The 19790-nt window shown below is 33.4% G+C and overlaps 7 protein-coding genes across 12 annotated transcripts; 2 read left to right on the plus strand and 5 right to left on the minus strand.

Annotated features, from left to right (window-relative positions):
• Positions 1 to 1476: 1476 nt before the first annotated feature.
• LOC9300232 (E3 ubiquitin ligase BIG BROTHER-related) lies at positions 1477 to 3527 on the minus strand. Of its 2 annotated transcripts, XM_021016194.1 has the most exons (6): positions 3279 to 3527; positions 3040 to 3132; positions 2671 to 2708; positions 2065 to 2333; positions 1765 to 1873; positions 1477 to 1617 (listed from the first exon to the last, which is right to left on the minus strand). In XM_021016194.1, exons 1-6 carry the CDS (start codon positions 3406 to 3408, stop codon positions 1582 to 1584), a joined length of 675 nt encoding a protein of 224 aa, XP_020871853.1. In that variant the 5' UTR covers positions 3409 to 3527; the 3' UTR covers positions 1477 to 1581. The 2 variants fall into 2 exon arrangements, with proteins under 2 accessions (XP_020871853.1, XP_020871854.1); XM_021016195.1 differs by lacking the exon at positions 1477 to 1617 and having other exon boundaries at positions 1759 to 1873.
• A 1912-nt stretch (positions 3528 to 5439) lies between these two features.
• LOC9301972 (E3 ubiquitin ligase BIG BROTHER) lies at positions 5440 to 7582 on the minus strand. Its single transcript, XM_002865852.2, has 6 exons — positions 7244 to 7582; positions 6579 to 6682; positions 6345 to 6452; positions 6094 to 6245; positions 5833 to 5941; positions 5440 to 5661 (listed from the first exon to the last, which is right to left on the minus strand). The coding sequence occupies exons 1-6, from the start codon at positions 7287 to 7289 to the stop codon at positions 5629 to 5631; spliced, it is 552 nt and encodes a 183-aa protein (XP_002865898.2). The 5' UTR covers positions 7290 to 7582; the 3' UTR covers positions 5440 to 5628.
• Positions 7583 to 8326: 744 nt separating this feature from the next.
• On the plus strand, positions 8327 to 8995 carry LOC9301973 (protein 108). 2 transcript variants are annotated; one of them, XM_002864110.2, is made up of 2 exons: positions 8327 to 8723; positions 8837 to 8995. In XM_002864110.2, the coding sequence occupies exon 1, from the start codon at positions 8407 to 8409 to the stop codon at positions 8692 to 8694; it is 288 nt and encodes a 95-aa protein (XP_002864156.1). In that variant the 5' UTR covers positions 8327 to 8406; the 3' UTR covers positions 8695 to 8723; positions 8837 to 8995. The 2 variants fall into 2 exon arrangements, with proteins under 2 accessions (XP_002864156.1, XP_020871050.1); XM_021015391.1 differs by having other exon boundaries at positions 8328 to 8733; positions 8833 to 8995.
• A 759-nt stretch (positions 8996 to 9754) lies between these two features.
• On the plus strand, positions 9755 to 13189 carry LOC110225643 (homeobox-leucine zipper protein HDG7). Its single transcript, XM_021015450.1, has 8 exons — positions 9755 to 10393; positions 10486 to 10603; positions 10696 to 11190; positions 11285 to 11386; positions 11464 to 11676; positions 12074 to 12236; positions 12329 to 12684; positions 12772 to 13189. Exons 1-8 carry the CDS (start codon positions 10173 to 10175, stop codon positions 13153 to 13155), a joined length of 2052 nt encoding a protein of 683 aa, XP_020871109.1. The 5' UTR covers positions 9755 to 10172; the 3' UTR covers positions 13156 to 13189.
• A 99-nt stretch (positions 13190 to 13288) lies between these two features.
• LOC9300233 lies at positions 13289 to 14814 on the minus strand. 2 transcript variants are annotated; one of them, XM_021015452.1, is made up of 2 exons: positions 14470 to 14545; positions 13289 to 14434 (listed from the first exon to the last, which is right to left on the minus strand). In XM_021015452.1, exons 1-2 carry the CDS (start codon positions 14532 to 14534, stop codon positions 13387 to 13389), a joined length of 1113 nt encoding a protein of 370 aa, XP_020871111.1. In that variant the 5' UTR covers positions 14535 to 14545; the 3' UTR covers positions 13289 to 13386. The 2 variants fall into 2 exon arrangements, with proteins under 2 accessions (XP_020871111.1, XP_002865899.1); XM_002865853.2 differs by having other exon boundaries at positions 13289 to 14814.
• A 1697-nt stretch (positions 14815 to 16511) lies between these two features.
• On the minus strand, positions 16512 to 17426 carry LOC9301974 (3-hexulose-6-phosphate isomerase). Its single transcript, XM_002865854.2, has one exon. The coding sequence runs from the start codon at positions 17342 to 17344 to the stop codon at positions 16661 to 16663; it is 684 nt and encodes a 227-aa protein (XP_002865900.2). The 5' UTR covers positions 17345 to 17426; the 3' UTR covers positions 16512 to 16660.
• Positions 17427 to 17438: 12 nt separating this feature from the next.
• Positions 17439 to 19784, minus strand: LOC9301975 (protein phosphatase inhibitor 2). Of its 3 annotated transcripts, none has more exons than XM_021024958.1 (4): positions 18929 to 19728; positions 18662 to 18774; positions 17991 to 18179; positions 17439 to 17896 (listed from the first exon to the last, which is right to left on the minus strand). In XM_021024958.1, exons 2-4 carry the CDS (start codon positions 18675 to 18677, stop codon positions 17658 to 17660), a joined length of 444 nt encoding a protein of 147 aa, XP_020880617.1. In that variant the 5' UTR covers positions 18678 to 18774; positions 18929 to 19728; the 3' UTR covers positions 17439 to 17657. The 3 variants fall into 3 exon arrangements, with proteins under 3 accessions (XP_020880617.1, XP_020880620.1, XP_002865901.1); XM_021024961.1 differs by having other exon boundaries at positions 19332 to 19643; XM_002865855.2 differs by having other exon boundaries at positions 17485 to 17896; positions 19676 to 19784.
• Positions 19785 to 19790: the final 6 nt, after the last annotated feature.

Consider the following 19790-nt stretch of genomic DNA (forward strand, 5'->3'; position numbering starts at 1 on the left):
GTACGATCGTTAAATCCTGGAGGTTTTCCTTTTCTCGTCCTCGAGATTTATCTTATCCAATCGCTCGAGATCGAGAATGTTCTTATTGTAGAATGTGCAATTGAACAGAACCAAAGAGTAATTTGAGTACATGGATTTTACTTAAAACTGGTATATATGTTCTTCACATGCTTTACATACATTTGAACTTGATCCTAATATACCCTTACTAACAAGTTGAGGTAAGAATGTTGTAGAGATTGAATTGATCACTTGGGTTCATCATGTTTTTAAGTTTGTTAGTGAGTCAGCTGTTAGAAGATCTTCTAGATCGAAACACAAGAACCCATCTTCCTCTGCTATTAATACTATGTCATCCTTCACTGGTTCAGTCTTATGATGCCAGAGAGAGTGTTTCTAAACTCTACTTCATCATATCTTTGTCTATCAATGGCTTTTCAGGCTCAAAGAAAGATAGTATGCAGGTGGTGCTATTTACCTCTGGTTTGACATCCAGTGTGCATGACTGGTTTGATAAACCAATAGTTTCGTCATGGAAATCAAGATTTGGGGAAGAGGAAATCAAATTTAAGGTTTGAGTTCTTCCTATTTTGGGGATTTTGTGCTCTCAAGATCCACCAACACCAAGGTCCAAGTACATCAAACCAAAATTGATATACACAGAGACAGAATGTCCAAGGCAACTAAACCCAGTTCTATCATTACCGTCCTCTTCGTCTTCTTCTTAGTTATCTCTGGTAAGTAAACTTACTTTGCGTTGTTTGACATTATTTGTTAATAACTTTATATGTATACGTTTGCAGTCAAGTTTACAAGTTTTGTTTTCGTGATTAAGAAAGTACTTTTATTTTATCGCATGCAGAAGATTCATGATATGTGCTTATTTTTGTTTGTGTTTATAACAGAAATGCCAGAGATAAAAGCGCAAGATAGTGATTGCTTGAAAGAATATGGAGGTGATGTTGGTTTCCCCTTTTGTGCAATTTTGATATTTCCGTCAGTATGTTATATAAAGTGTCGCCAAGACAAGGGGGCTAAAGGCGGAAGATGCCAACACGGAGAGGAAGACGGTCATATTAAGTTCACGTGCTTTTGCGACTATTGTAACTCGTCGCCCTACCTAATCAAACTCTAAGCGTTTGCTAAAACACTATGGCCGCAAATGTAGACGCAAGCACCGTACGTTTGGATCTTTGTTATGTTCTTGCACACGTTTTACTCATGGTTTTATGTAATAAATAATGTGCATCTTCTTTGAAAAAAAATAAATAAATAAATAATGTGCATCTTTTGTTATGTTTTTGCATAAGTACTTTTACTCTTGGTTTTATGTGATGAATAATGTGAATTGTCCAAGTAATAATGTTGTAATAATGAATAAGTGAAATAAAAAAAATAATGAAAAGTATCAAGTGTGTAGTGGTTTAAATGGGCTTTCAAGGTCACTAGTTTTATAAATTAAAATTGTTATATTAGTTGCTCTTTTAAATGATTTTAAATTTTCACGAAATTGCTAGAACATTATTACAAAACCCTAGCTTAATATAGTGTTAAATCATTATTATCCCATGAGAATTAGCATTATGGAACAACCTCGGCTTGGCATTCGCAGCATACCTGCATAAACAAAACAATATCACCAACATTGGAATATTTAGGTGGGAACATGTTTTATATTTTTTACTTAGAAAAAATATTAAGACTTAATTTAACGTTTCATTATAAAAAAAAAAAATAGTAAGACTGGACTAATTAGGTTCATACCTTGTTTTCTTTTAACCAATTTGAAATGCAATCCTTATGGAAGGCATGTTTACATGGTAAGATAGTTATCTTATCTCCCTTCTCATAGTCGACTATACATATGGAACACCTACAATATCACACAAACAAAATTCAACCAAAATTAGAATCATAGTCATAACCACAAATTACATGGATTAATCAAAGACTAACCATAAATGATATGGACTAACCATGGCAATGACGATATAGAAATTGAAGCCACATGTATATAAACTAGATATAAACAAGTTGAAAGATATAAAAAGGTATGACTCTTACTCTTTTTTATCGGGAACAAAAGTTTTCTTTGAACACCACCAAGTTTTGCGACTGTACTTTTGAGTTGGTAATCCCGAGATTATATTTTCTGGTAATCCTTCTTTACTGACTTCCTCGGTTGATTCTCCTAACCCATTTTCGGGATCGTTGTTCTCAATAGCAGTTTGATTAGGTAAATTATTTGATTCTGAATTTATGGGATTAGCAACAAGGGTAGGCTGATCCTGAGGCCTCTCACCATCGTTAAGGCCACTAGTTCCTCTACTAGTCTGAAATTTAATTAAAAGCAATTGGTTTGCCTAATATAATCAATTTTACATGAACTATGTGTATATAAAACCGCGATATAAATTCTCTAATAGCAAAAAAGAACCGAGCTAGTGTACGTACGTATAGTAGAAATAAAATCACATATTTGATTTAAAAAAAAAAAGACATGCAACAATCTATTTATCTTAAAGCTAGCACGAGCGGAGGGTCGTATTGACTAAGTCTAGACGACAGTCGTGTTTACAAGCAAGGGTTCATATTCCAGGTAAAGGGAGCGATTCGGCTTAAAGCTAGCACGAGCGGAGGGTCGTATTGACTAAGTCTAGACGACATTACCGAAGGAACATCAGGCTGAGGAATGTTTGGAGGGTTTTCTACAGATTGAAGAAAACATAAAATATAAAGAACGTTAGCATTTGTAATATATAAAAATTACTGCAAAGCCATGAAAAAATCTTGTGCATATTTAAGTCCAATCTTTTTTTTTAATTGTCGAAAATTAAAGTCCAATCATGTGCTTCTTTTACTTTACTTTTCTTTATTTGTAAAAAAAAAAAAATGTGATGGTAAAAACCCTATACATAAATGCTACTATATTTTTTTTTTTGGGACAAAATCTTAAATGCTATATATATATATATATATATATATATATATATATATATATATATATATATATATAATCATGAGACATACAAATATCACCTTCCATGGCATGCAAATTTTTTGCCAATTCTTCATCTTCCTGTAATTGCAACATTTTTGCATATTCTTCATCAGCTTGTATGGAAAGCGCTTCTGTTTTAAAAAATTCAATATTTAAATTTAATATAATAAAATATAAAAAAAGGAGTAATTAATGATTTTATAAAACATAATTCATACAACAATAAGCTCATAAAGATATGTGGATATATTTTACAGAAACTTTATAATTGATTTACCTTCTTTTTGTTTGATTTTCAATGCGATATCATCCGGGTCGTTAATCGTTAGGTATAAATCATCAAACTGCAAATCTATTCCTAGTGCAATTGCTTCATCAATGGCCGCCTGATTTAAGGATTGAGACATTGGTTTTGTTGATTTTTAGAATGACAGAAGGTAATTGATCTCTAACCTCTTTGATCCAATATATATACATTGAATCATTCATACCACTATCTTTCTCATTTATCAAAATCTATTCTCAAATCTTTTAATAAATATACATAGATTTCCTTACAGTTATTTTGGTATATAGTGATTTCAAAAGGTTTTAACTTTTTTTTTCCTATAAAGTTGGTTAATGATCACAGTTGGTAAATAAAATGACATATAGTGATTTTAGAATTAAATAGATTACTAACACATGTAAAACCATTAAAATAATAACTATAAATTTCATTGAAATTAATAATTAAGGATAAGGTTAGAAATATATTATGCCATATAATATTGGAAAATAATATACTATCTAAAGTTAGTATAAATTATTTAAAAGATTAAAATAATTATGATTAGTTAGATTGTGATATGTGTATAATTAAAACAAAAATAACTAAAAAATAACTGGGATCATTTGGCCTCGATAATTTAATAAAACTTTCAGATGTTCCAAAAAAAAAAGGAAAAAAGATGGCTTGCTACACGAAGTATCCGCGAAAACATGGTCACACATGCAAAGTTTAAAAATGTATCTCTAACTACACAAACTATATGTATCGCATGCCCACATATACGAACTATATGTAGTCATGTCGCCAACATCACAAACATTTTTTTCCAATATATTTTTCGCCGGAATCCGGTATTGACCAGTTTGACCGTCGTTGACCAACATAAATATTCAAAAAGAAATTTTTTTTTTAGTTTTTTAATATTTAGAAAATTATGTTATTGAATCATTTATAATATTATAAAATTAAAAAATATATACAATATTCAATATAAAAATATTTTGTATATATATTCAATGCATTGATTTTTATAATTAGTTAGTTTTGATAATTTCAAAACTAAACTAAAAATAAAATAAAAACCAATTAGGTAAAATAATTGTAAATATGAAATTTTCTATACTCTCTAGTCTAAAGTTTTTTGTATAATATGTTGTTAATTTTTATATCTAAAATTATTACAAAAAATTCTTTTAATAATACAAAAAAAATTAACAACATATTATAAAAAAACTTTTGACTGGAGAGTATTTCAAGTTTTCTATTTATAATTATTTTACCTAATGGATTTTTGTTTTATTTTAGTTTAGCTTTGCAATTGTTGGAACTAACTCATTATAGAAATCAAGGCATTGAATGTATATACAGAAGATTTTTATATTGAATATTGGATATATTTTTTTAATTATACAATATTATACAATAACATAATTTTCTAAATATTAAAAAACTAATTTTTTTTTTTTAATATTTATGTTGGTCAACGCCGGTCAAACTGGTCAATGCCGGATTCCGGCGAAAAGTGTGCCAGAAAAAAATGTTCGTGATGTTGGCGACATGACTACATATAGTTCGTATATGTGGGCATGCGATACATATAGTTCATGTAGTTTAGGATCCATTATTAAACTTTGCATGTGTGGCCATGTCTTCGCGGATACTTCGTGTAGTCAGCCATCTTTTTTCCAAAAAAAAAACTAAAAACAATAAAATTAAATTGTCCAATTGTTTTTTTCTTGGGGTCAAATTATCCAATTGTATTAGATGTCCAAATTTAGTTGGAAGATAAAGAGATTCGACAAAAATAATTTATATCTTATTAAATTAAGGCAAGACAACATTATACCTTATTTAATCTATTTATCTATATAGATTCAAAAAATCAAATAAAATCATTTCTAAATACTCGAAGACTTTTTTTTTAGAAACCCAAATTATTTTAACTGTTGCCTGAACATTACTTATATGAAGGTCATCACCAATGAAGTTGTCCGTTCAACGAGACGGTTCCTAACGAACAATGTTGCGAGTTACAAAAAATAACATCTAAAATTATAAACTTTAATTTTTGATCTTGAGTTACAATAATTTTACTTTTCAACTCTGTATACGAATTTTTTTACGTAGATAAAACTTGTTTTTATTAAATTATATCAATATTATATATTTTCAGCAATTATTTTGTTTTTTTATAATATTTAATTTCAGCACCTCGCGCAGATAACACCTCAAATAATAAATAATCACAATGGATGAAAAAATTCATATACTTAATATCTATATCTAATGAATTTACCATGACCAAATTACATTGTTAATTAATCATTATTTTCCGACGAGAATTAGCATTAATATATTAATAAACCTCTCGTTTGCACACGCAGCATACCTGCAAATAGAAGACAATATCATTTTCATTAGAATACTTAAATGAGATTTTTTTTTCGCATGTTGCAAACAAAAATTGCCTTTTGTGTATTTCTATTATCGCAGCTACATATTATACACACAGTGATCACATGCAGTTCTTAATATTATAAAGACAATCTTTATGTCATACCCTGTTTTCTTTGAACCAATGCAAAATGCAATCCTTGTGGTAGATATGATTACATGGCAAAGTCATTATTTTATCTCCCTTCTCATAGTCGACTAGGCATATCGTACACCTACAATAGCATCACCCAAACCAAAGATTATACTTCACATTAACCAAGAGTAACCATAAATTTATGTGTATTAAATTTTGGTATAATAATAGACACATTGGATTTTAAATTAAAAATGAAGACCAAAAAGATAATTAGTGATATGATCGTACTGGGAATCATCGGCAACAAACTTCTTTTTCTTTTGCCACCACCACCTGAATTTGGGTTTTTTCCCATATTTATGAGTTCGTAATTTGGATATTTTCCATTCTGGTAAGCCTGTATTGTCGTCTCCCACTGATGCTTCTACCTCATTCAAACCCTGCTCGTTCATAATAGTGCTAATGAGTATCGATAATATACATGTTCTATTGTTAGAAGTCTTAATATTATGTATGCATCAAGTTGACAGAGTACATACTTCATTGTAAAAACTATGTAATGAGATATCTGAGGAACTACGTCTAAGTGTATACTGGTCCGGGGAGCTATTGCCATAGTTATTATAGCCGTAAAACCTTCCACTCGTCTAATATTTAGTAAGAAAGCAAAACAAATTCTCGATAAATTAGTTGTCAAATTTTACATGAAGAATGTATGTTTCTTTTTAGAACTTATAAATGAATATAACAACTATAGTAGTCATTATAGTTACCGATGGAACATCATGTAGGTGAAAGAATGGACAAGAACAGTACGGACAACGAAATTGCGACTGCGACTGACAACAACATGGACGACGAAGGTACGAAGAATTTACTATAGGTTAAAGTGAAAAGAAAAAAAGCATCAGCATTAGTGATACAACATTTATTTATCATATAATAAATTTATTAGAAATGATGTTTGAAGTTTATTGACAATGTGTTTTCAATTCATATTTTAAAAACAAAAGTAAGTTTAGCAATTATTTAAACATTTTTTAATAACAAACTACATAAAAACACTCTTATCTCATGGTTTCTTACATTTTATTTTTTATACGTTTTGAAATCATATGATATAAGAAATATAATGTAAGAAATCATGATTAATATAATTTTTAAAATATACATGTAGTAAAAAACGTACACTAAACGTAGTTAATTGATTTTTTTCAATCAACTTTACTTTATGCTTGGAAATTTTTTCTCAAACCGAACACTGTGCAAGTACTTGCAAAGTTAAGCTTGAAAAACCTTTAGTCTAAAAGTCCCTTTCGAGCTTAAAATATAAACCAGCATATGTTTCAGGCTTTGGTCCTTACTAACATGTATATAGTGCGATTGAAGCACATCATAATTCATAATTGATTCAGATATCTTTTGATGTAAAATTTACCTATACAAGTTTGACACCCATGAAAGTTAGCAGGACCGCGAAACATCGATTTACTTTGAAGATGGCCAAGAGACTAATTAAGTTTCTTTTAATCAATATAAAAGGACTACTCCCACCCTTGATCTTTGTCATCTCCCAACAATTTATTTATAATCAACATATTTAAGCTTTTTCTTGCGAGCTATTTTAGGTAATCGTTATATCTAACATAGATTATATCAACTAAAAAGTTTCATATAGAACACATGTTGAATTTGTGTAAATAATAAATTGTGATGATACTACAGATGGATATCACATCATATCAAAATCTTATATGTATTATATTTATGCTTTAAAATCCAGAGAAATTTAATTTTCTTAATTGAATGTGTATATATAGTAAACATAATAATTTCATATATAGATATATATTGAAAGAAAACTATATTGATACCTTTTGAAATTTTATCTCTCAAATAAATTCTTTTTTAAAGAAAAATGTTATGATTTTTGGATAAGTTATATCTTTCATCACTGTTAGTTTAGTAAAAATAAAGATGAATCCAATTAGATCTCCTCTCATCACTGACTTTCTCCTTGCTTTTTCATCTAGAAACCAAGTAAAAGATATGCTTCTCATTGCAATGGAAATGGTATAATCTACAAATTATGGACTGATTCAATTTGCAATTTCACCACCACTGCTCCTCTTCTAGTTAGCAAGCAACTACTTAATCGCATTCAGAAAAATCAACTAGTCTGATCTCCATTTATCATATATACACATAAATATAAATTAACATTAAAAATATATATATACATACAGTATTTCCACAGAATTACATTTTCTTAAAGTATATATATAAATTATTCCATCCGTTTCTTATAGTGAATACCATATGTATATTCATGTATATAAATTAATATTTCAATAAAAATTAAGGAATCACAAGCATGCATATTCTCTTGCACCCACACAAAAAAAGTGCATGCAGCTTAACGTGATCTCTATCGTTAGGTAGCTCACAAATGACGAACCTAAACCCTCTTCACCATAAATTCAATCCACCTCCACTCTATATAAACAACAATAAAACCCTAAACACTTAAATAGATCAAACAAACACTCCACATTCTCAAAATCATATTTTCTTATCGCATAAAGATAAAGAAAGAAGAAGATGGCAGCTTCGTGCAACTCTTCCAAGTCATTCATGATGGCGGTAGTGATGGTGGCGCTGGTCCTGGTGGTGGCAGCAACGGTGGTGGATGGACAGAGCTGCAATGCACAGCTGAGTGGACTGAACGTGTGTGGTGAGTTTGTGGTTCCCGGAGCTGACAGGACCAACCCGAGTGCTGAGTGTTGCAATGCTCTTGAGGCAGTGCCAAATGAATGCCTTTGCAACACGTTTCGCATTGCCTCTAGGCTTCCCTCTCGTTGCAACATCCCTACACTTTCATGCAGTTGATATGGATCCTCCCATATAAATTCTAGGCGCTATATATTTGTAAGAACATACCATATAACGTTAAAACACATACATATATATGTGTAGTATCTAAAAATCTCTTCTTTTTTTTCTTTTTTTCTTTTTTGTATTGAACAGGATCAGAAGCATGGATGGAAATAAAGGAGATGGATATCTAAGAATAAAAAAACTCAAAGTTTGAGTTGTTGTTTTTCTTTTCTTTCTTTGGTTTTTTTTCGTTATTGTAAAACCAATGGATTTCGAATAAAAATGAATAATACTGAACTGAAATTATAAATGATTTGAGTTATATTATCAATTTATAATTTGTATACATGCAGTATATCACAAATCACTCATTTCAAAAGTATGTTTAATTAAATGGTTATTCGTATGACCAAAGGAACCTTTTGGTTCTTAATAAATTCGTTTGATAATTTAAAAATCAGGGGTAGCTGTAAGAAAAAATGAAAAATAAATCAAAAATGTATTACATATATTATATTATTATTAACATGTCGAATTAGAGGTTTTGTCATCTCAATTATTCTCCAAGAATTGCCACGAAAATTGTAAAATTAAAAATTAAAACCACAGCCAGAAAATGACCAAAACATCCCTAATAGTCTACCTCAAAGCGTGTGTGGAGGTTGAAACGCTCGGCGGACATCACGATTCACGAGCTCGGGCCACACGCTCATCTCTCTCTGTCTTTATTTAGCTAACATTAAAAAATTTATATAGTAGACTCTTTTACATTGGTTATACAAATTTTAAATTGTAAACACGAATTTTATATTTTATGTTAGGGTTACCTATAGGTAAAAATTTAAATAATTTAAATTGATGAAGAGTCAAAGTGTAGATCTTTTAGGCTTTTTTTTTGTCAAAGAGATCTTTTAGGCTTTTTAGCTCAAGGCTTGGTTTCCTCGGTTAGAAAAAGTTGCTGGTTTTGTTTTATTGTTTCTCTCTAATTAGTCAAAATCTTGAGGGAAAATGACAAAAGTAGAAACCCATTTGGTCAAAATCGAAGCTTTTTTGTTTTTTGGTCCGAGTAAAACTAGGGTTTCGTTTTTGGTTTTTTTCACCTTTCTAATATATTCTTCGAAGAAATTAGATTAAAAGGTCAAAGGTACAAGTTGAGTTTTTGGGGCCCTTTGAGTTAAAAAAAACTTAAAGGGGACAAGTCATATGATATAACAAAGGAAAGATCTTTTCTCTTTCATTTGCTGATCTCACTCGTACGATAGAGTAAAGAAGTATCTCATTTGGCCGTCAGAAGATTTTCTGATTTGATTGAAAGGTATGAAACTTGATGAACAAGCAAAGTAAACACTGAGAAGAGTAGAAACAGTGACAATACAAATATGTTGAGTCTTGCATTCTTTTCTTCTGTCCATTGGTGTCTTTCTTTTCTTTTGTTCTGTTTTTACTCTATAACTTAGATTCTTGTCTGATGTTTGTTGCAGAAAGGGAAAATGAATGGTGATCTTGATGTTGATATGTCTAGAGGAGATTTCAATCCAAGTTATTTTCTTGGAAAGCTTAAAGATGATGAGTTTGAAAGTAGATCATTGAGTGATGATAGCTTTGATGGAATGTCTGGTGATGAGGATAAACAAGAGCAACGTCCTAAGAAGAAGAAGAGGAAGACAAAGTATCATAGGCACACTTCTTACCAGATTCAAGAACTCGAATCGTAAGAAGTTTCTGTTTTCAAGAATATCTAACTTTTTCATATTCATCAAATGGTTTTTGAGTTATATATTGTTTGCTGTTTTCTGAGTGCAGTTTCTTTAAGGAGTGTCCTCATCCTAATGAGAAGCAAAGGTTGGAACTTGGAAAAAAACTTACTTTGGAGAGTAAGCAAATCAAGTTTTGGTTTCAGAACAGAAGAACACAAATGAAGGTACTTTATATGAGTACTGGAAATTAAAAGTTGTAATTTTGATGGTAAAGTTATGATTTTTATGGGAATGTTGTGGTTTTTACATTGACCAGACGCAACTAGAGCGGCATGAGAATGTGATCCTCAAACAAGAGAATGAAAAGCTGCGTCTCGAAAACAGTTTCCTTAAAGAGTCAATGAGAGGTTCTCTGTGTATTGATTGTGGTGGAGCTGTTATACCTGGTGAGGTTTCATTTGAGCAGCACCAACTTAGGATTGAGAACGCTAAGCTTAAGGACGAGCTTGATAGGATTTGTGCTTTAGCAAACAGATTCATTGGTGGGTCTATTTCACTTGAGCAGCCTTTAAATGGTGGGATTGGCTCACAGCATTTGCCTATAGGACATAGTGTCAGGGGTGGAACTTCACTGATGTTTATGGATCTTGCCATGGAGGCTATGGATGAGTTGTTGAAGTTAGCAGAATTGGACAATCTTTTATGGAGCTCCAAGATTGAGAAAGAATCGATGAACCATCTTGCAGGTTCAAGAGAAACTGGTTTAGTTCTCATCAATAGCTTGGCTCTAGTAGAGACTCTTATGGACACGGTATGAGAAACTTATATACTCTCTAAGAACCGGTATTTTATCGATACACACACTCACTAATTAACATCTCATCTTTTCTTTTGGATTGTAACAGAACAAATGGGCAGAAATGTTTGAATGTATTGTTACCGTTGGATCAACCGTTGAAATGATATCGAACGGTACTGATGGATCGAGAAACGGGTCTCTTCAATTGGTATGTTGTTCAAGAACCATAAAGATTTATATATTTTGGCCACATTGCTATATTCAATGATCATTTGTTTGGGGCAGATGCAAGCAGAGTTTCAAGTGATGTCTCCATTAGTTCCAATCAAACAAAAGAAGTTTCTTAGATATTGCAAGCAACATGGAGATGGTTTATGGGCGGTGGTCGATGTTTCTTATGATATAAACAGAGAAAACGAGTACTTGAAGTCTTATGGTTGCTCTAAGAAGTTTCCTTCAGGCTGCATCATACAAGACATAGGCAATGGTTGCTCCAAGGTAACTTGTCAATTTTTTATGTCTTGGATCTGCGTGAGTTTTTTTTGAATTGTTTATAGTGAAGAGTTTGGTCAGTCTTGTAAACTAATTACAAAGGAGTCGACAATTAGCCTGAGAACCTGAAGCCTTTTTGTATAAAACTATAAAAGATTCTTCTATTTCTTTGTTAATACATATTAACTCATATTAAAGGGTTCACTTTTCAAGATAGAGCTTGCTTCTTGTCTGAGCTAGTTCTAGGCTATAATATATAATTTATACAAAAAAATATCTTGTTTTGTTTATACTGGATTAGAGGAATCGCTATGTAACATTTCTTAGAAAATGGGTTTTACTTAGTTACTACTATATTCACTCAATGTCCCACATTTGGTTTTAACAAATAGACTTTCAACAGGTGACATGGATAGAACATTCAGAGTATGAAGAGAGTCAAGTACACTCGCTTTACCAACCGTTGCTCAGTTCTTCGGTTGGGTTAGGCGCAACCAAATGGCTTGCGACTCTACAGAGACAATGCGAAAGCATCACGACCCTATTGTCTTCTCAAGATCACACAGGTGTTGTCTCGTTCTCTTTCTTTTCTCTCTGCATTTGAATCTTGAAATGTTGCAATTTGAAAGAGAGAAATCATTCAAGAATCTTTCGATAGGTTTGTCACTTGCTGGAACCAAGAGTATACTAAAGCTTGCGCAGCGTATGAAGCTCAACTTTTACTCGGGCATAACTGCTTCGTGCATTCACAAATGGGAGAAGCTTCTTGCTGAGAACGTGGGACAGGACATGAGGATACTGACAAGGAAGAGTCTTGAGCCGTCTGGTATTGTCCTGAGCGCCGCAACATCCCTGTGGCTACCAGTGACTCAGCAGAGACTCTTTGAGTTTCTGTGTGATGGTAAATGCAGAAACCAGTGGGATATTTTGTCTAATGGTGCTCCAATGGAAAACACGCTTCTCGTCCCAAAAGGACAACGCGAAGGAAGCTGCGTCTCTCTTCTTCGTGCTGCTGTGAGTTTATAATCTATTCTAAATCTCTCTATTCATGGAATTCCAGATAGATCTCTGTTCTTGGTTACTGATTAGACCAATTTGCAGGGGAAGGATCAAAATGAGAGTAGTATGCTCATCTTGCAAGAGACATGGAATGACACTTCTGGTGCACTAGTGGTATATGCGCCTGTCGATATCCCATCTATGAATGTTGTTATGAGCGGTGGAGATTCAGCTTATGTGGCGCTTCTTCCATCAGGGTTCTCGATATTGCCTGATGGATCATCATCATCATCGTCTGATCAGTTCGATACCGATGGAGGTTTGGTGAATCATGAAAGCAAAGGATGTCTCTTGACTGTAGGATTTCAGATTTTAGTAAACAGCCTACCGACAGCAAAACTCAACGTGGAATCTGTTGAAACTGTTAACAACCTCATCGCTTGCACCATTCACAAGATCAGAGCTGCTCTTCGTATTCCTGCTTAGCTTAATCTCTAGGACCTAATCTTGTTTCTGTCTGAAACATATTGTGAGAGTGTAGGAGAGACGATAAAAGATTACATTTTGTGAGACTGTAGGAAAGTTTGAGACTGAGTAGCAAGTAGAACAAACAGACAAATGAACGAAAGGTTACATTTTGCAAAACTGATTTGTTGTTGTGCTTTTGCCATTTTCCACTGATACATAAAAAAATGGTGGGAAAACGCTACAGACTTCTCAAGAAACATACAAGACACCTCGACGATAGAAAACAAGACTCGCTGAAGCAAAACCCGACCAAACAAAGAGCACCCACCAAGACATCAACAAACCGACTTGTTTAATGAAATCGCTACAAGGCAAAGAACCACATACCAGTTGAGATACAGCAAAAGAGCTCAAGTCAATCTGAGACAAGCCAAGGAAAAGAATCACAAGAACCGACGGCGCCAAAAACTGCAGAGCGACGAGGCATAAGTAGTGGTTGTGAAGGAACATCTTTGCCCGACTAAACTCCAAATCAGGAGTTTTGCTTCCGTGTAATCTCTGATACCACGAGAGCACTGCTTCGTTCAAGAACATCTGAAGGTTAGGACGAACCGCAATCGCTTGCAGTAAACCCGACAGTAACAAACACAAAACCCGAAACTTCACAAAATCATCACTCAACATGCCTACATTTCCAACCAACCCAGTCTGACTCCTACTAGTAGCAGCATTGTCACTTCTCTTCACCAAAATCTCTGCCAACGGATGAATCCAAAGCAACGAAGTGAACACCGATACGATATAATTCACATAGAGAATCATCCTCCCAAACCATCCACAAGAAATGATAGACAAATTACTCCTAATCTGATCAGTCCCAACCCAAAACGATCTTGCACTTCTCCCAGCAGGCATATAAAGGAAACCACCGATACAAGCCATCGAAAACGATATCACAATACAGCAAAACGCATTAACAGAACCCAATTGAAAATCAAATCCTTTAGGAAAAACACCAGCACTGATAATAATCCCAAACACAAACCCTAAAACACCAAAAATCAAACTCAATTTCTTCTCAGATTTCTTCGAAGCAGATCTCTCAACCGAAATCTTCCCCAAAGCAACGAAAACCTTACACAAAGCTATAGACCCAAGAACAAGCGGAAACATCAATCCATTACCCAAAACTCCATGACTATCCTCAACACCGAAGTAATTCTGAAGAAGAAAGCAACAAACAGCTAAGAACAATAACACGAAAAACGAATTGTACTCAGTGAAATACATTCGAGATCTGAGATGATCTTCATCGAGCTTAATTCGAAAGATCTGAGCATTGCTTTCGTCGAATTCGGATTTATCTTTGGATCTGTTTCTTCTTCTGACTTCAACATTGGACTTTGGATCATCGGTACTAGATGGTCGTCGAATCGCGGGTCGGAGACCATTTCCGGCGTTGTTTTGGTTGAGATTTTCAGGTTGGGTATAGGTACAGAGACCGTGGAGGAAGATGATTGAGATTCTGAAGAATGAGAGGAATAGGGTTAAGAAGAGAGATAATAGGATTTGAAGTGTTAGATTCCTGTAAGCTCCAAGAAGCTCAAGCATTGTTCTTTACTCTTTTTTGCACTCTGTTTCTTCGACTCTCTCTGGTAGAAGAAGATGTGAAGTATGAATATACAAGAACAGAGTTTGATTTGGTTTTCGAGATTTCGATTTTTTTTTAATTGGCAAAGGCCCAGTGGGCTGGACTGATGGGCTTTTAAATGGCCTTAGCTGTGATTGTGAACAAACCCTATTTAAATATCAATTTTCGATAAGATTTTTTTGCCCTATTGCCTATTTTAAATGTTTTTTTTTTGTTTTTTTAGGGTTATATTTTTTAATAATTCTAGAAAATGAATTGCATATACATTTGATATGGAAATAGATTTTGTGTAGCTTGTATTCATAGAGAAGTGTCTAAGAGGGAAACTAATACATACATAGACATTGTGGCATCCCAATGCATCTTGTACATTTTTTGCTCACCACTCTGTATTATTCAACCGTGATTTTCAACGATTCAATCCAAACATTATAATAGAAACTATTTAATATTTATGGTTTAAAAACCCAAAATATTGACAAATTTTTTTTTTTAAAAATATATATCTAATTTTGCTCAACGAACGATTCAACGAAGTTCAACTTCAAATAACATAACGATTCAATATTATCTTCTTCCGATGGGCTCAAAAAATGGTTTATCATGCAAATGAGGTTGATCTTCAAAAAGTTACTTGGATGTGATCCAGCTAATCATCGACCTCTCTCATGAGTTAATATTTTGCGGGAGTAAAGGAAAGAAAATCCTCTTCCAACCAACGAGATAGTCATAACAAATATAAATAAGCATATTGAAAACGAAGTAGAAACAAAGTTTGATATGATGAGAATTGCAATTAATTCATTGAAACCAATGTGACTATGAACGTGATATATATTGATTGTTTTTTTTTTTCGAAAAAAATATATATATATCGATTGTTGTTTAGGTTAACAAATCTAAAAATCATCGATGCGCCAGTGAAAATGACAAACAATATAAAATTTTCAGACAATAAAGAACCATTACAAAATAGACTAAAGAATTAATTCTCAATTATCAAAAAAAAAGTTAGGTAAACTAAAAAGATACCAAGAGTTTTTAAAAAAATTATTAATGAAATCTAAGATCGTTTTAGGTTATTCCTCCTCAATTGACTCACATTACAACATTTAGCTAGAGTGGTGGTTTCATTTCATATCTTTTGCAAAATGTGTTGCACTTTGCTAGGACGCCTTTACGAACAAATGTAAATGATTCTTTTTTTTTTTCTTTTTTTTTCTCAGCCAAATGCAAATGATTCTCAAAATCGTCTTTTGTTAAATTTCTAATTCCTGTGAGACTATTCATATTTGTAGCCACTCAATTTGTGTGAATTTAGTAACATGAGATAATAATAAAAAATTGTTTATCTATTTTGTATGAATTTTAAATTCATTGATTTGAAGTCGGATCAAATCGACTCACTCAGTCAACCAAACAATCCTCTTTCGATCCAGCCTTAAATCAAGGATGAAAATACTCGTTTTTTAATATTTTTTGCTCGATATATGATAAATCAAACACAAAGAAGCTTATTTTCTCACTTTGAAATGTATTAGTTGATCATTTGTGGGAAATACACTAATATTGATGCTTGAATAAAAATTTATTAATCATTTGATCTTCTATTTATGTGTTGTAATGAAATTTATTCTAAATAATATAGTTTTATTGGATATTCTAAACATAAATTAAGTGGGTAGAAAATGTAAACTTTAAAAATAAAGGACAACGTAAAAAATTAAAATTAAATATACTTGGAATATTTATTTTATAGCAAGAAATATAATCAACTAGAAAAAAAAACAGAGAGGACCCAAACTAAAAAACAGCAACTATTTCTCAACCAAAACACCAAAACAACACCACATGCTAATCAAATTCCTTACGTCACTCGAGATTAGTGTGACGAGCACGTACCGACTCAGAAGACTCACCCAAAACGTCACCCAACTTGTAAACAACCATCTCAAACAACACAAACAAAGCTCCTTCATATACACTTCCCATCGGCAACAACCGTCTCTCTTCCATCTCCGCCGCCGCATCACCACCGATATCACTCGCCATAGTCTGAGCAGGAACATAACACACATCCGTCGCATGCTTCACACAAGAACCTATCTCTGGCTCCGCAGTGATGAGTATAACCTTAGCACCGTTCGATTTAGCTACAGAACAAATCGCATCGACGGTTGAGAATCCTCCAGGACCAGCTGAAGCGATTAGGAGATCGGAAGATGAGATTGGTGGTGTTGTCATGTCGAAGACTAAGTGGGTGGAGAGACCAAGGTGGAAGAGACGCATCGCGAAGGCTTTTAACATGAGACCTTCGCGTCCGACACCGTAGAGGAAGATACGAGAGTTGTTGCGGTTGCGAGAGATTGCGGCGAGTTCTGTTACGAGGAGATCGAGTGGTGGTGGATATGGTGAGGTTGGTTTGGTGAAGACGGAGGAGATTTGGTTACAGATTTGAGAAGATAGATTCGCCATTTCTTGAGTTTTCTTGTTCGCCATTGATGTTGAATAATTCAGCTTATGTATCATCTTAATATCGTGCAATTTGGACCACATTTACAAAATTCTATTACCGGTTGATTCAGATAATTAGATTCCGGTTTGGTTCGGTTTTTATGTCTACCAGAATACAAAACAGGAGACACAGATAATCAGACAAAAGAACATGCTACAATGTAAGAACATGGAAGAACAAAAGTGACAGTAAGAAATTGCATTCAAAATGCTATAAAGACAATCACATAATTTCAGAATTTTGATGGTTTTTTTTTCTTTTTTTTCTTCTTACATTTCTGGAAGATTAGTTGAGATAGAGAGCTCTGTAAAACCTGGAGCAGAGCACACATTTGATTGAACAGAGAGGTTTATATTAACTCGGGGATGAAGAAGACATCCCTGATACCGTTGTGGCTGCATCTAACTCTTTGTTTCCGCCTTTAGTGTGTCGCGAGGTTGTTGCCTCTGATTTACTGCCTTTTGCACCATCATCCTCTTCCTCTTCTTCTTCATAGAATGACCCTGAGGATCTCAGTTCCTTCACCTTCCGAAACTCGTCGTAATGTGCTTTTCTGTGTGCGTTGAAACGTTCATTTTTCCCACTTCCAGAACCTGTGTTTTGCACACAAAAAAACGGATATATATCGAGATGAGCTAACGAAAGAACCTAAACAAGACAGTATATTTGTTGGTTTTTGAGGTGGACCTTCTTCATCTTGCTCCATCGGATCTGCTTCTTCTTCATCAGACGAGCTCCAGCCACCACCACCAGAACCCTGGCTACTATTTCTACTGGAAGAAGCTGCTGCATCATTCAGAACAATCCTCAATTCTTCGGCTCGTTGCATATCATCAACACATTCATCAAACGATCTTCCTCTAGGAGACAGAGAACCTGGCACAATCAATCAGGAAACACCAAAAGTGTTTAAATTATTTTCACGGATTAGAAAAGATCAGAACTGATTCAAGTTAACCTTATACATCTAGAATGACAGATTTCAAAATCAACCAACCAATTGCAAGTACAAGATTTCCCCCCAAAACATAAGTAATCGTCCAACTTCCTAGATGAATTAAAAAGCAAATAATTTTCACTTACAATTGCTTTGCTTTCTGTCTAACATACTATCTATTTTTACTTATATGATTAGATGATGACATGTATCAACAATAAATGCAAAAATGTCATATGCATTTTAATTTTTCACTTACAATTGCTTTGCTTTCTGTCTAACATACTATCTATTTTTACTTATATGTTTAGATGATGACATGTATCAACAATAAATGCAAAAATGTCATATGCATATAAATGTATATCGCAAATTCTGTGCATAAACAAAGAGAAACCAAATAAAAGAGAGATGGACAAACCATCATCATCAATCATCGGGTGGTACGGTGTCTTTGGTTCAGTAATCTTCTGCCTAACAGGTTTGTTAGATTCAATCTCCACTATATTAGCTTCATCCCATTGAACACGCCCCCTGCCATAAAAAAACAAACATCCTTAATGTTTCACAAAAGAGGCTAATCCCATGAGAAACTATACTAGATTATACACGAGGGTCACCTCTCTTTACATAAGAAAGTCAATATCTACGCCTTAACCTAAAGACAATATCGTTCACAGAATCTTACAGTTATTAAAAATTCTGCTGGAATATGAAAATCCATGAACATTAACACAATTAGACCTCCCTCTTCCATTTCCTTTTTCAATGGGTGTAGTAGAGAAAGATCTGCTTTACACTTCCTTCATAAAAGACCGCCATATAAGGCTTAGAACTTCATATCTATGAATATACATCCCTCCACAAAATTAACACAGCCCATTGACTTCAGAATTGATCTTATAAACACATTGAAGGACCGTTCTGATGCAGCAAGCATTCACAACTCTAATAGAGGAAACTATAGACACAAGCGAAAGAAAATTCCAAAAAAGAGAAACATACTTCAGGGTTCAGGCTAATCAATCCAATCTGCTAACTTTCCAAAGAAATGAACACAATGGCATAAGTGACCACTCAAAACGACAAACCTTTAAAGAAGATGAAGCAGGAATCAGTATCTACCTCTGTCATGATCATTGAGCTAAAGTATCCTAAAATCTATAAAGCAAAAATCTCCTAAATCTCTCAAATTTTCTGAGTAATGGTAACAATCAAAAAGGGTTTAACCGAAAGAACCAATTGATATCAAAAGCATATCACTTTCCTCAATCCTTCACCCAGATTAAGAACATATCCCAAAACACACTGTAAGAAACCCTAGCCTATGTTTGGTTCTACAAAATCCAAAACTAAAATCAAAGAGAGATCTTTTGTGACCATCATCAAAGATTCACTAAAATAAAAGCAATCAAAAACGATAAATTTTCGTTACCTCTTTGGTTCGGCCATCTTCAAAATCTCCAGCAACTTTTTTTTGTTGTTGTCTCGATCGCAACTTTTTATTAAGACCTGTTGTGATCTTGGTTCGGTCAATTAAAGATGAAACA

The sequence above is a fragment of the Arabidopsis lyrata genome (assembly GCF_000004255.2).
Source record: "Arabidopsis lyrata subsp. lyrata unplaced genomic scaffold ARALYscaffold_8, whole genome shotgun sequence".
NCBI classification, from domain to species: domain Eukaryota; kingdom Viridiplantae; phylum Streptophyta; class Magnoliopsida; order Brassicales; family Brassicaceae; genus Arabidopsis; species Arabidopsis lyrata.

Excerpts from the sequence above, each read along its gene's own strand:
- LOC9300232 (XM_021016194.1), bottom strand. The coding sequence starts at position 3,408 with ATGTCTCAATCCTTAAATCAGGCGGCCATTGATGAAGCAATTGCACTA. Across the intron at positions 3,133-3,278 it reads GAAAATCAAACAAAAAGAAG|AAGCGCTTTCCATACAAGCT; the intron begins GTAAATCAATTA and ends TTTTTAAAACAG. Across the intron at positions 1,874-2,064 it reads TTTGTTCCCGATAAAAAAGA|GTGTTCCATATGTATAGTCG; the intron begins GTAAGAGTCATA and ends GTGATATTGTAG.
- LOC9301972 (XM_002865852.2), bottom strand. The coding sequence starts at position 7,289 with ATGTTTCGCGGTCCTGCTAACTTTCATGGGTGTCAAACTTGTATAG. Across the intron at positions 6,246-6,344 it reads TACATAGTTTTTACAATGAA|GGTTTGAATGAGGTAGAAGC; the intron begins GTATGTACTCTG and ends ATGAACGAGCAG. Across the intron at positions 5,942-6,093 it reads TTTGTTGCCGATGATTCCCA|GTGTACGATATGCCTAGTCG; the intron begins GTACGATCATAT and ends ATGCTATTGTAG.
- LOC9301973 (XM_002864110.2), top strand. The coding sequence starts at position 8,407 with ATGGCAGCTTCGTGCAACTCTTCCAAGTCATTCATGATGGCGGTAGTG.
- LOC110225643 (XM_021015450.1), top strand. The coding sequence starts at position 10,173 with ATGAATGGTGATCTTGATGTTGATATGTCTAGAGGAGATTTCAATCCA. Across the intron at positions 10,394-10,485 it reads CAGATTCAAGAACTCGAATC|TTTCTTTAAGGAGTGTCCTC; the intron begins GTAAGAAGTTTC and ends TTCTGAGTGCAG. Across the intron at positions 12,237-12,328 it reads GTCTTCTCAAGATCACACAG|GTTTGTCACTTGCTGGAACC; the intron begins GTGTTGTCTCGT and ends ATCTTTCGATAG.
- LOC9300233 (XM_002865853.2), bottom strand. The coding sequence starts at position 14,748 with ATGCTTGAGCTTCTTGGAGCTTACAGGAATCTAACACTTCAAATCCTA.
- LOC9301974 (XM_002865854.2), bottom strand. The coding sequence starts at position 17,344 with ATGTGGTCCAAATTGCACGATATTAAGATGATACATAAGCTGAATTAT.
- LOC9301975 (XM_002865855.2), bottom strand. Across the intron at positions 18,180-18,661 it reads CCCGATGATTGATGATGATG|GTTCTCTGTCTCCTAGAGGA; the intron begins GTTTGTCCATCT and ends TGATTGTGCCAG. Across the intron at positions 17,897-17,990 it reads GATGGAGCAAGATGAAGAAG|GTTCTGGAAGTGGGAAAAAT; the intron begins GTCCACCTCAAA and ends TGCAAAACACAG.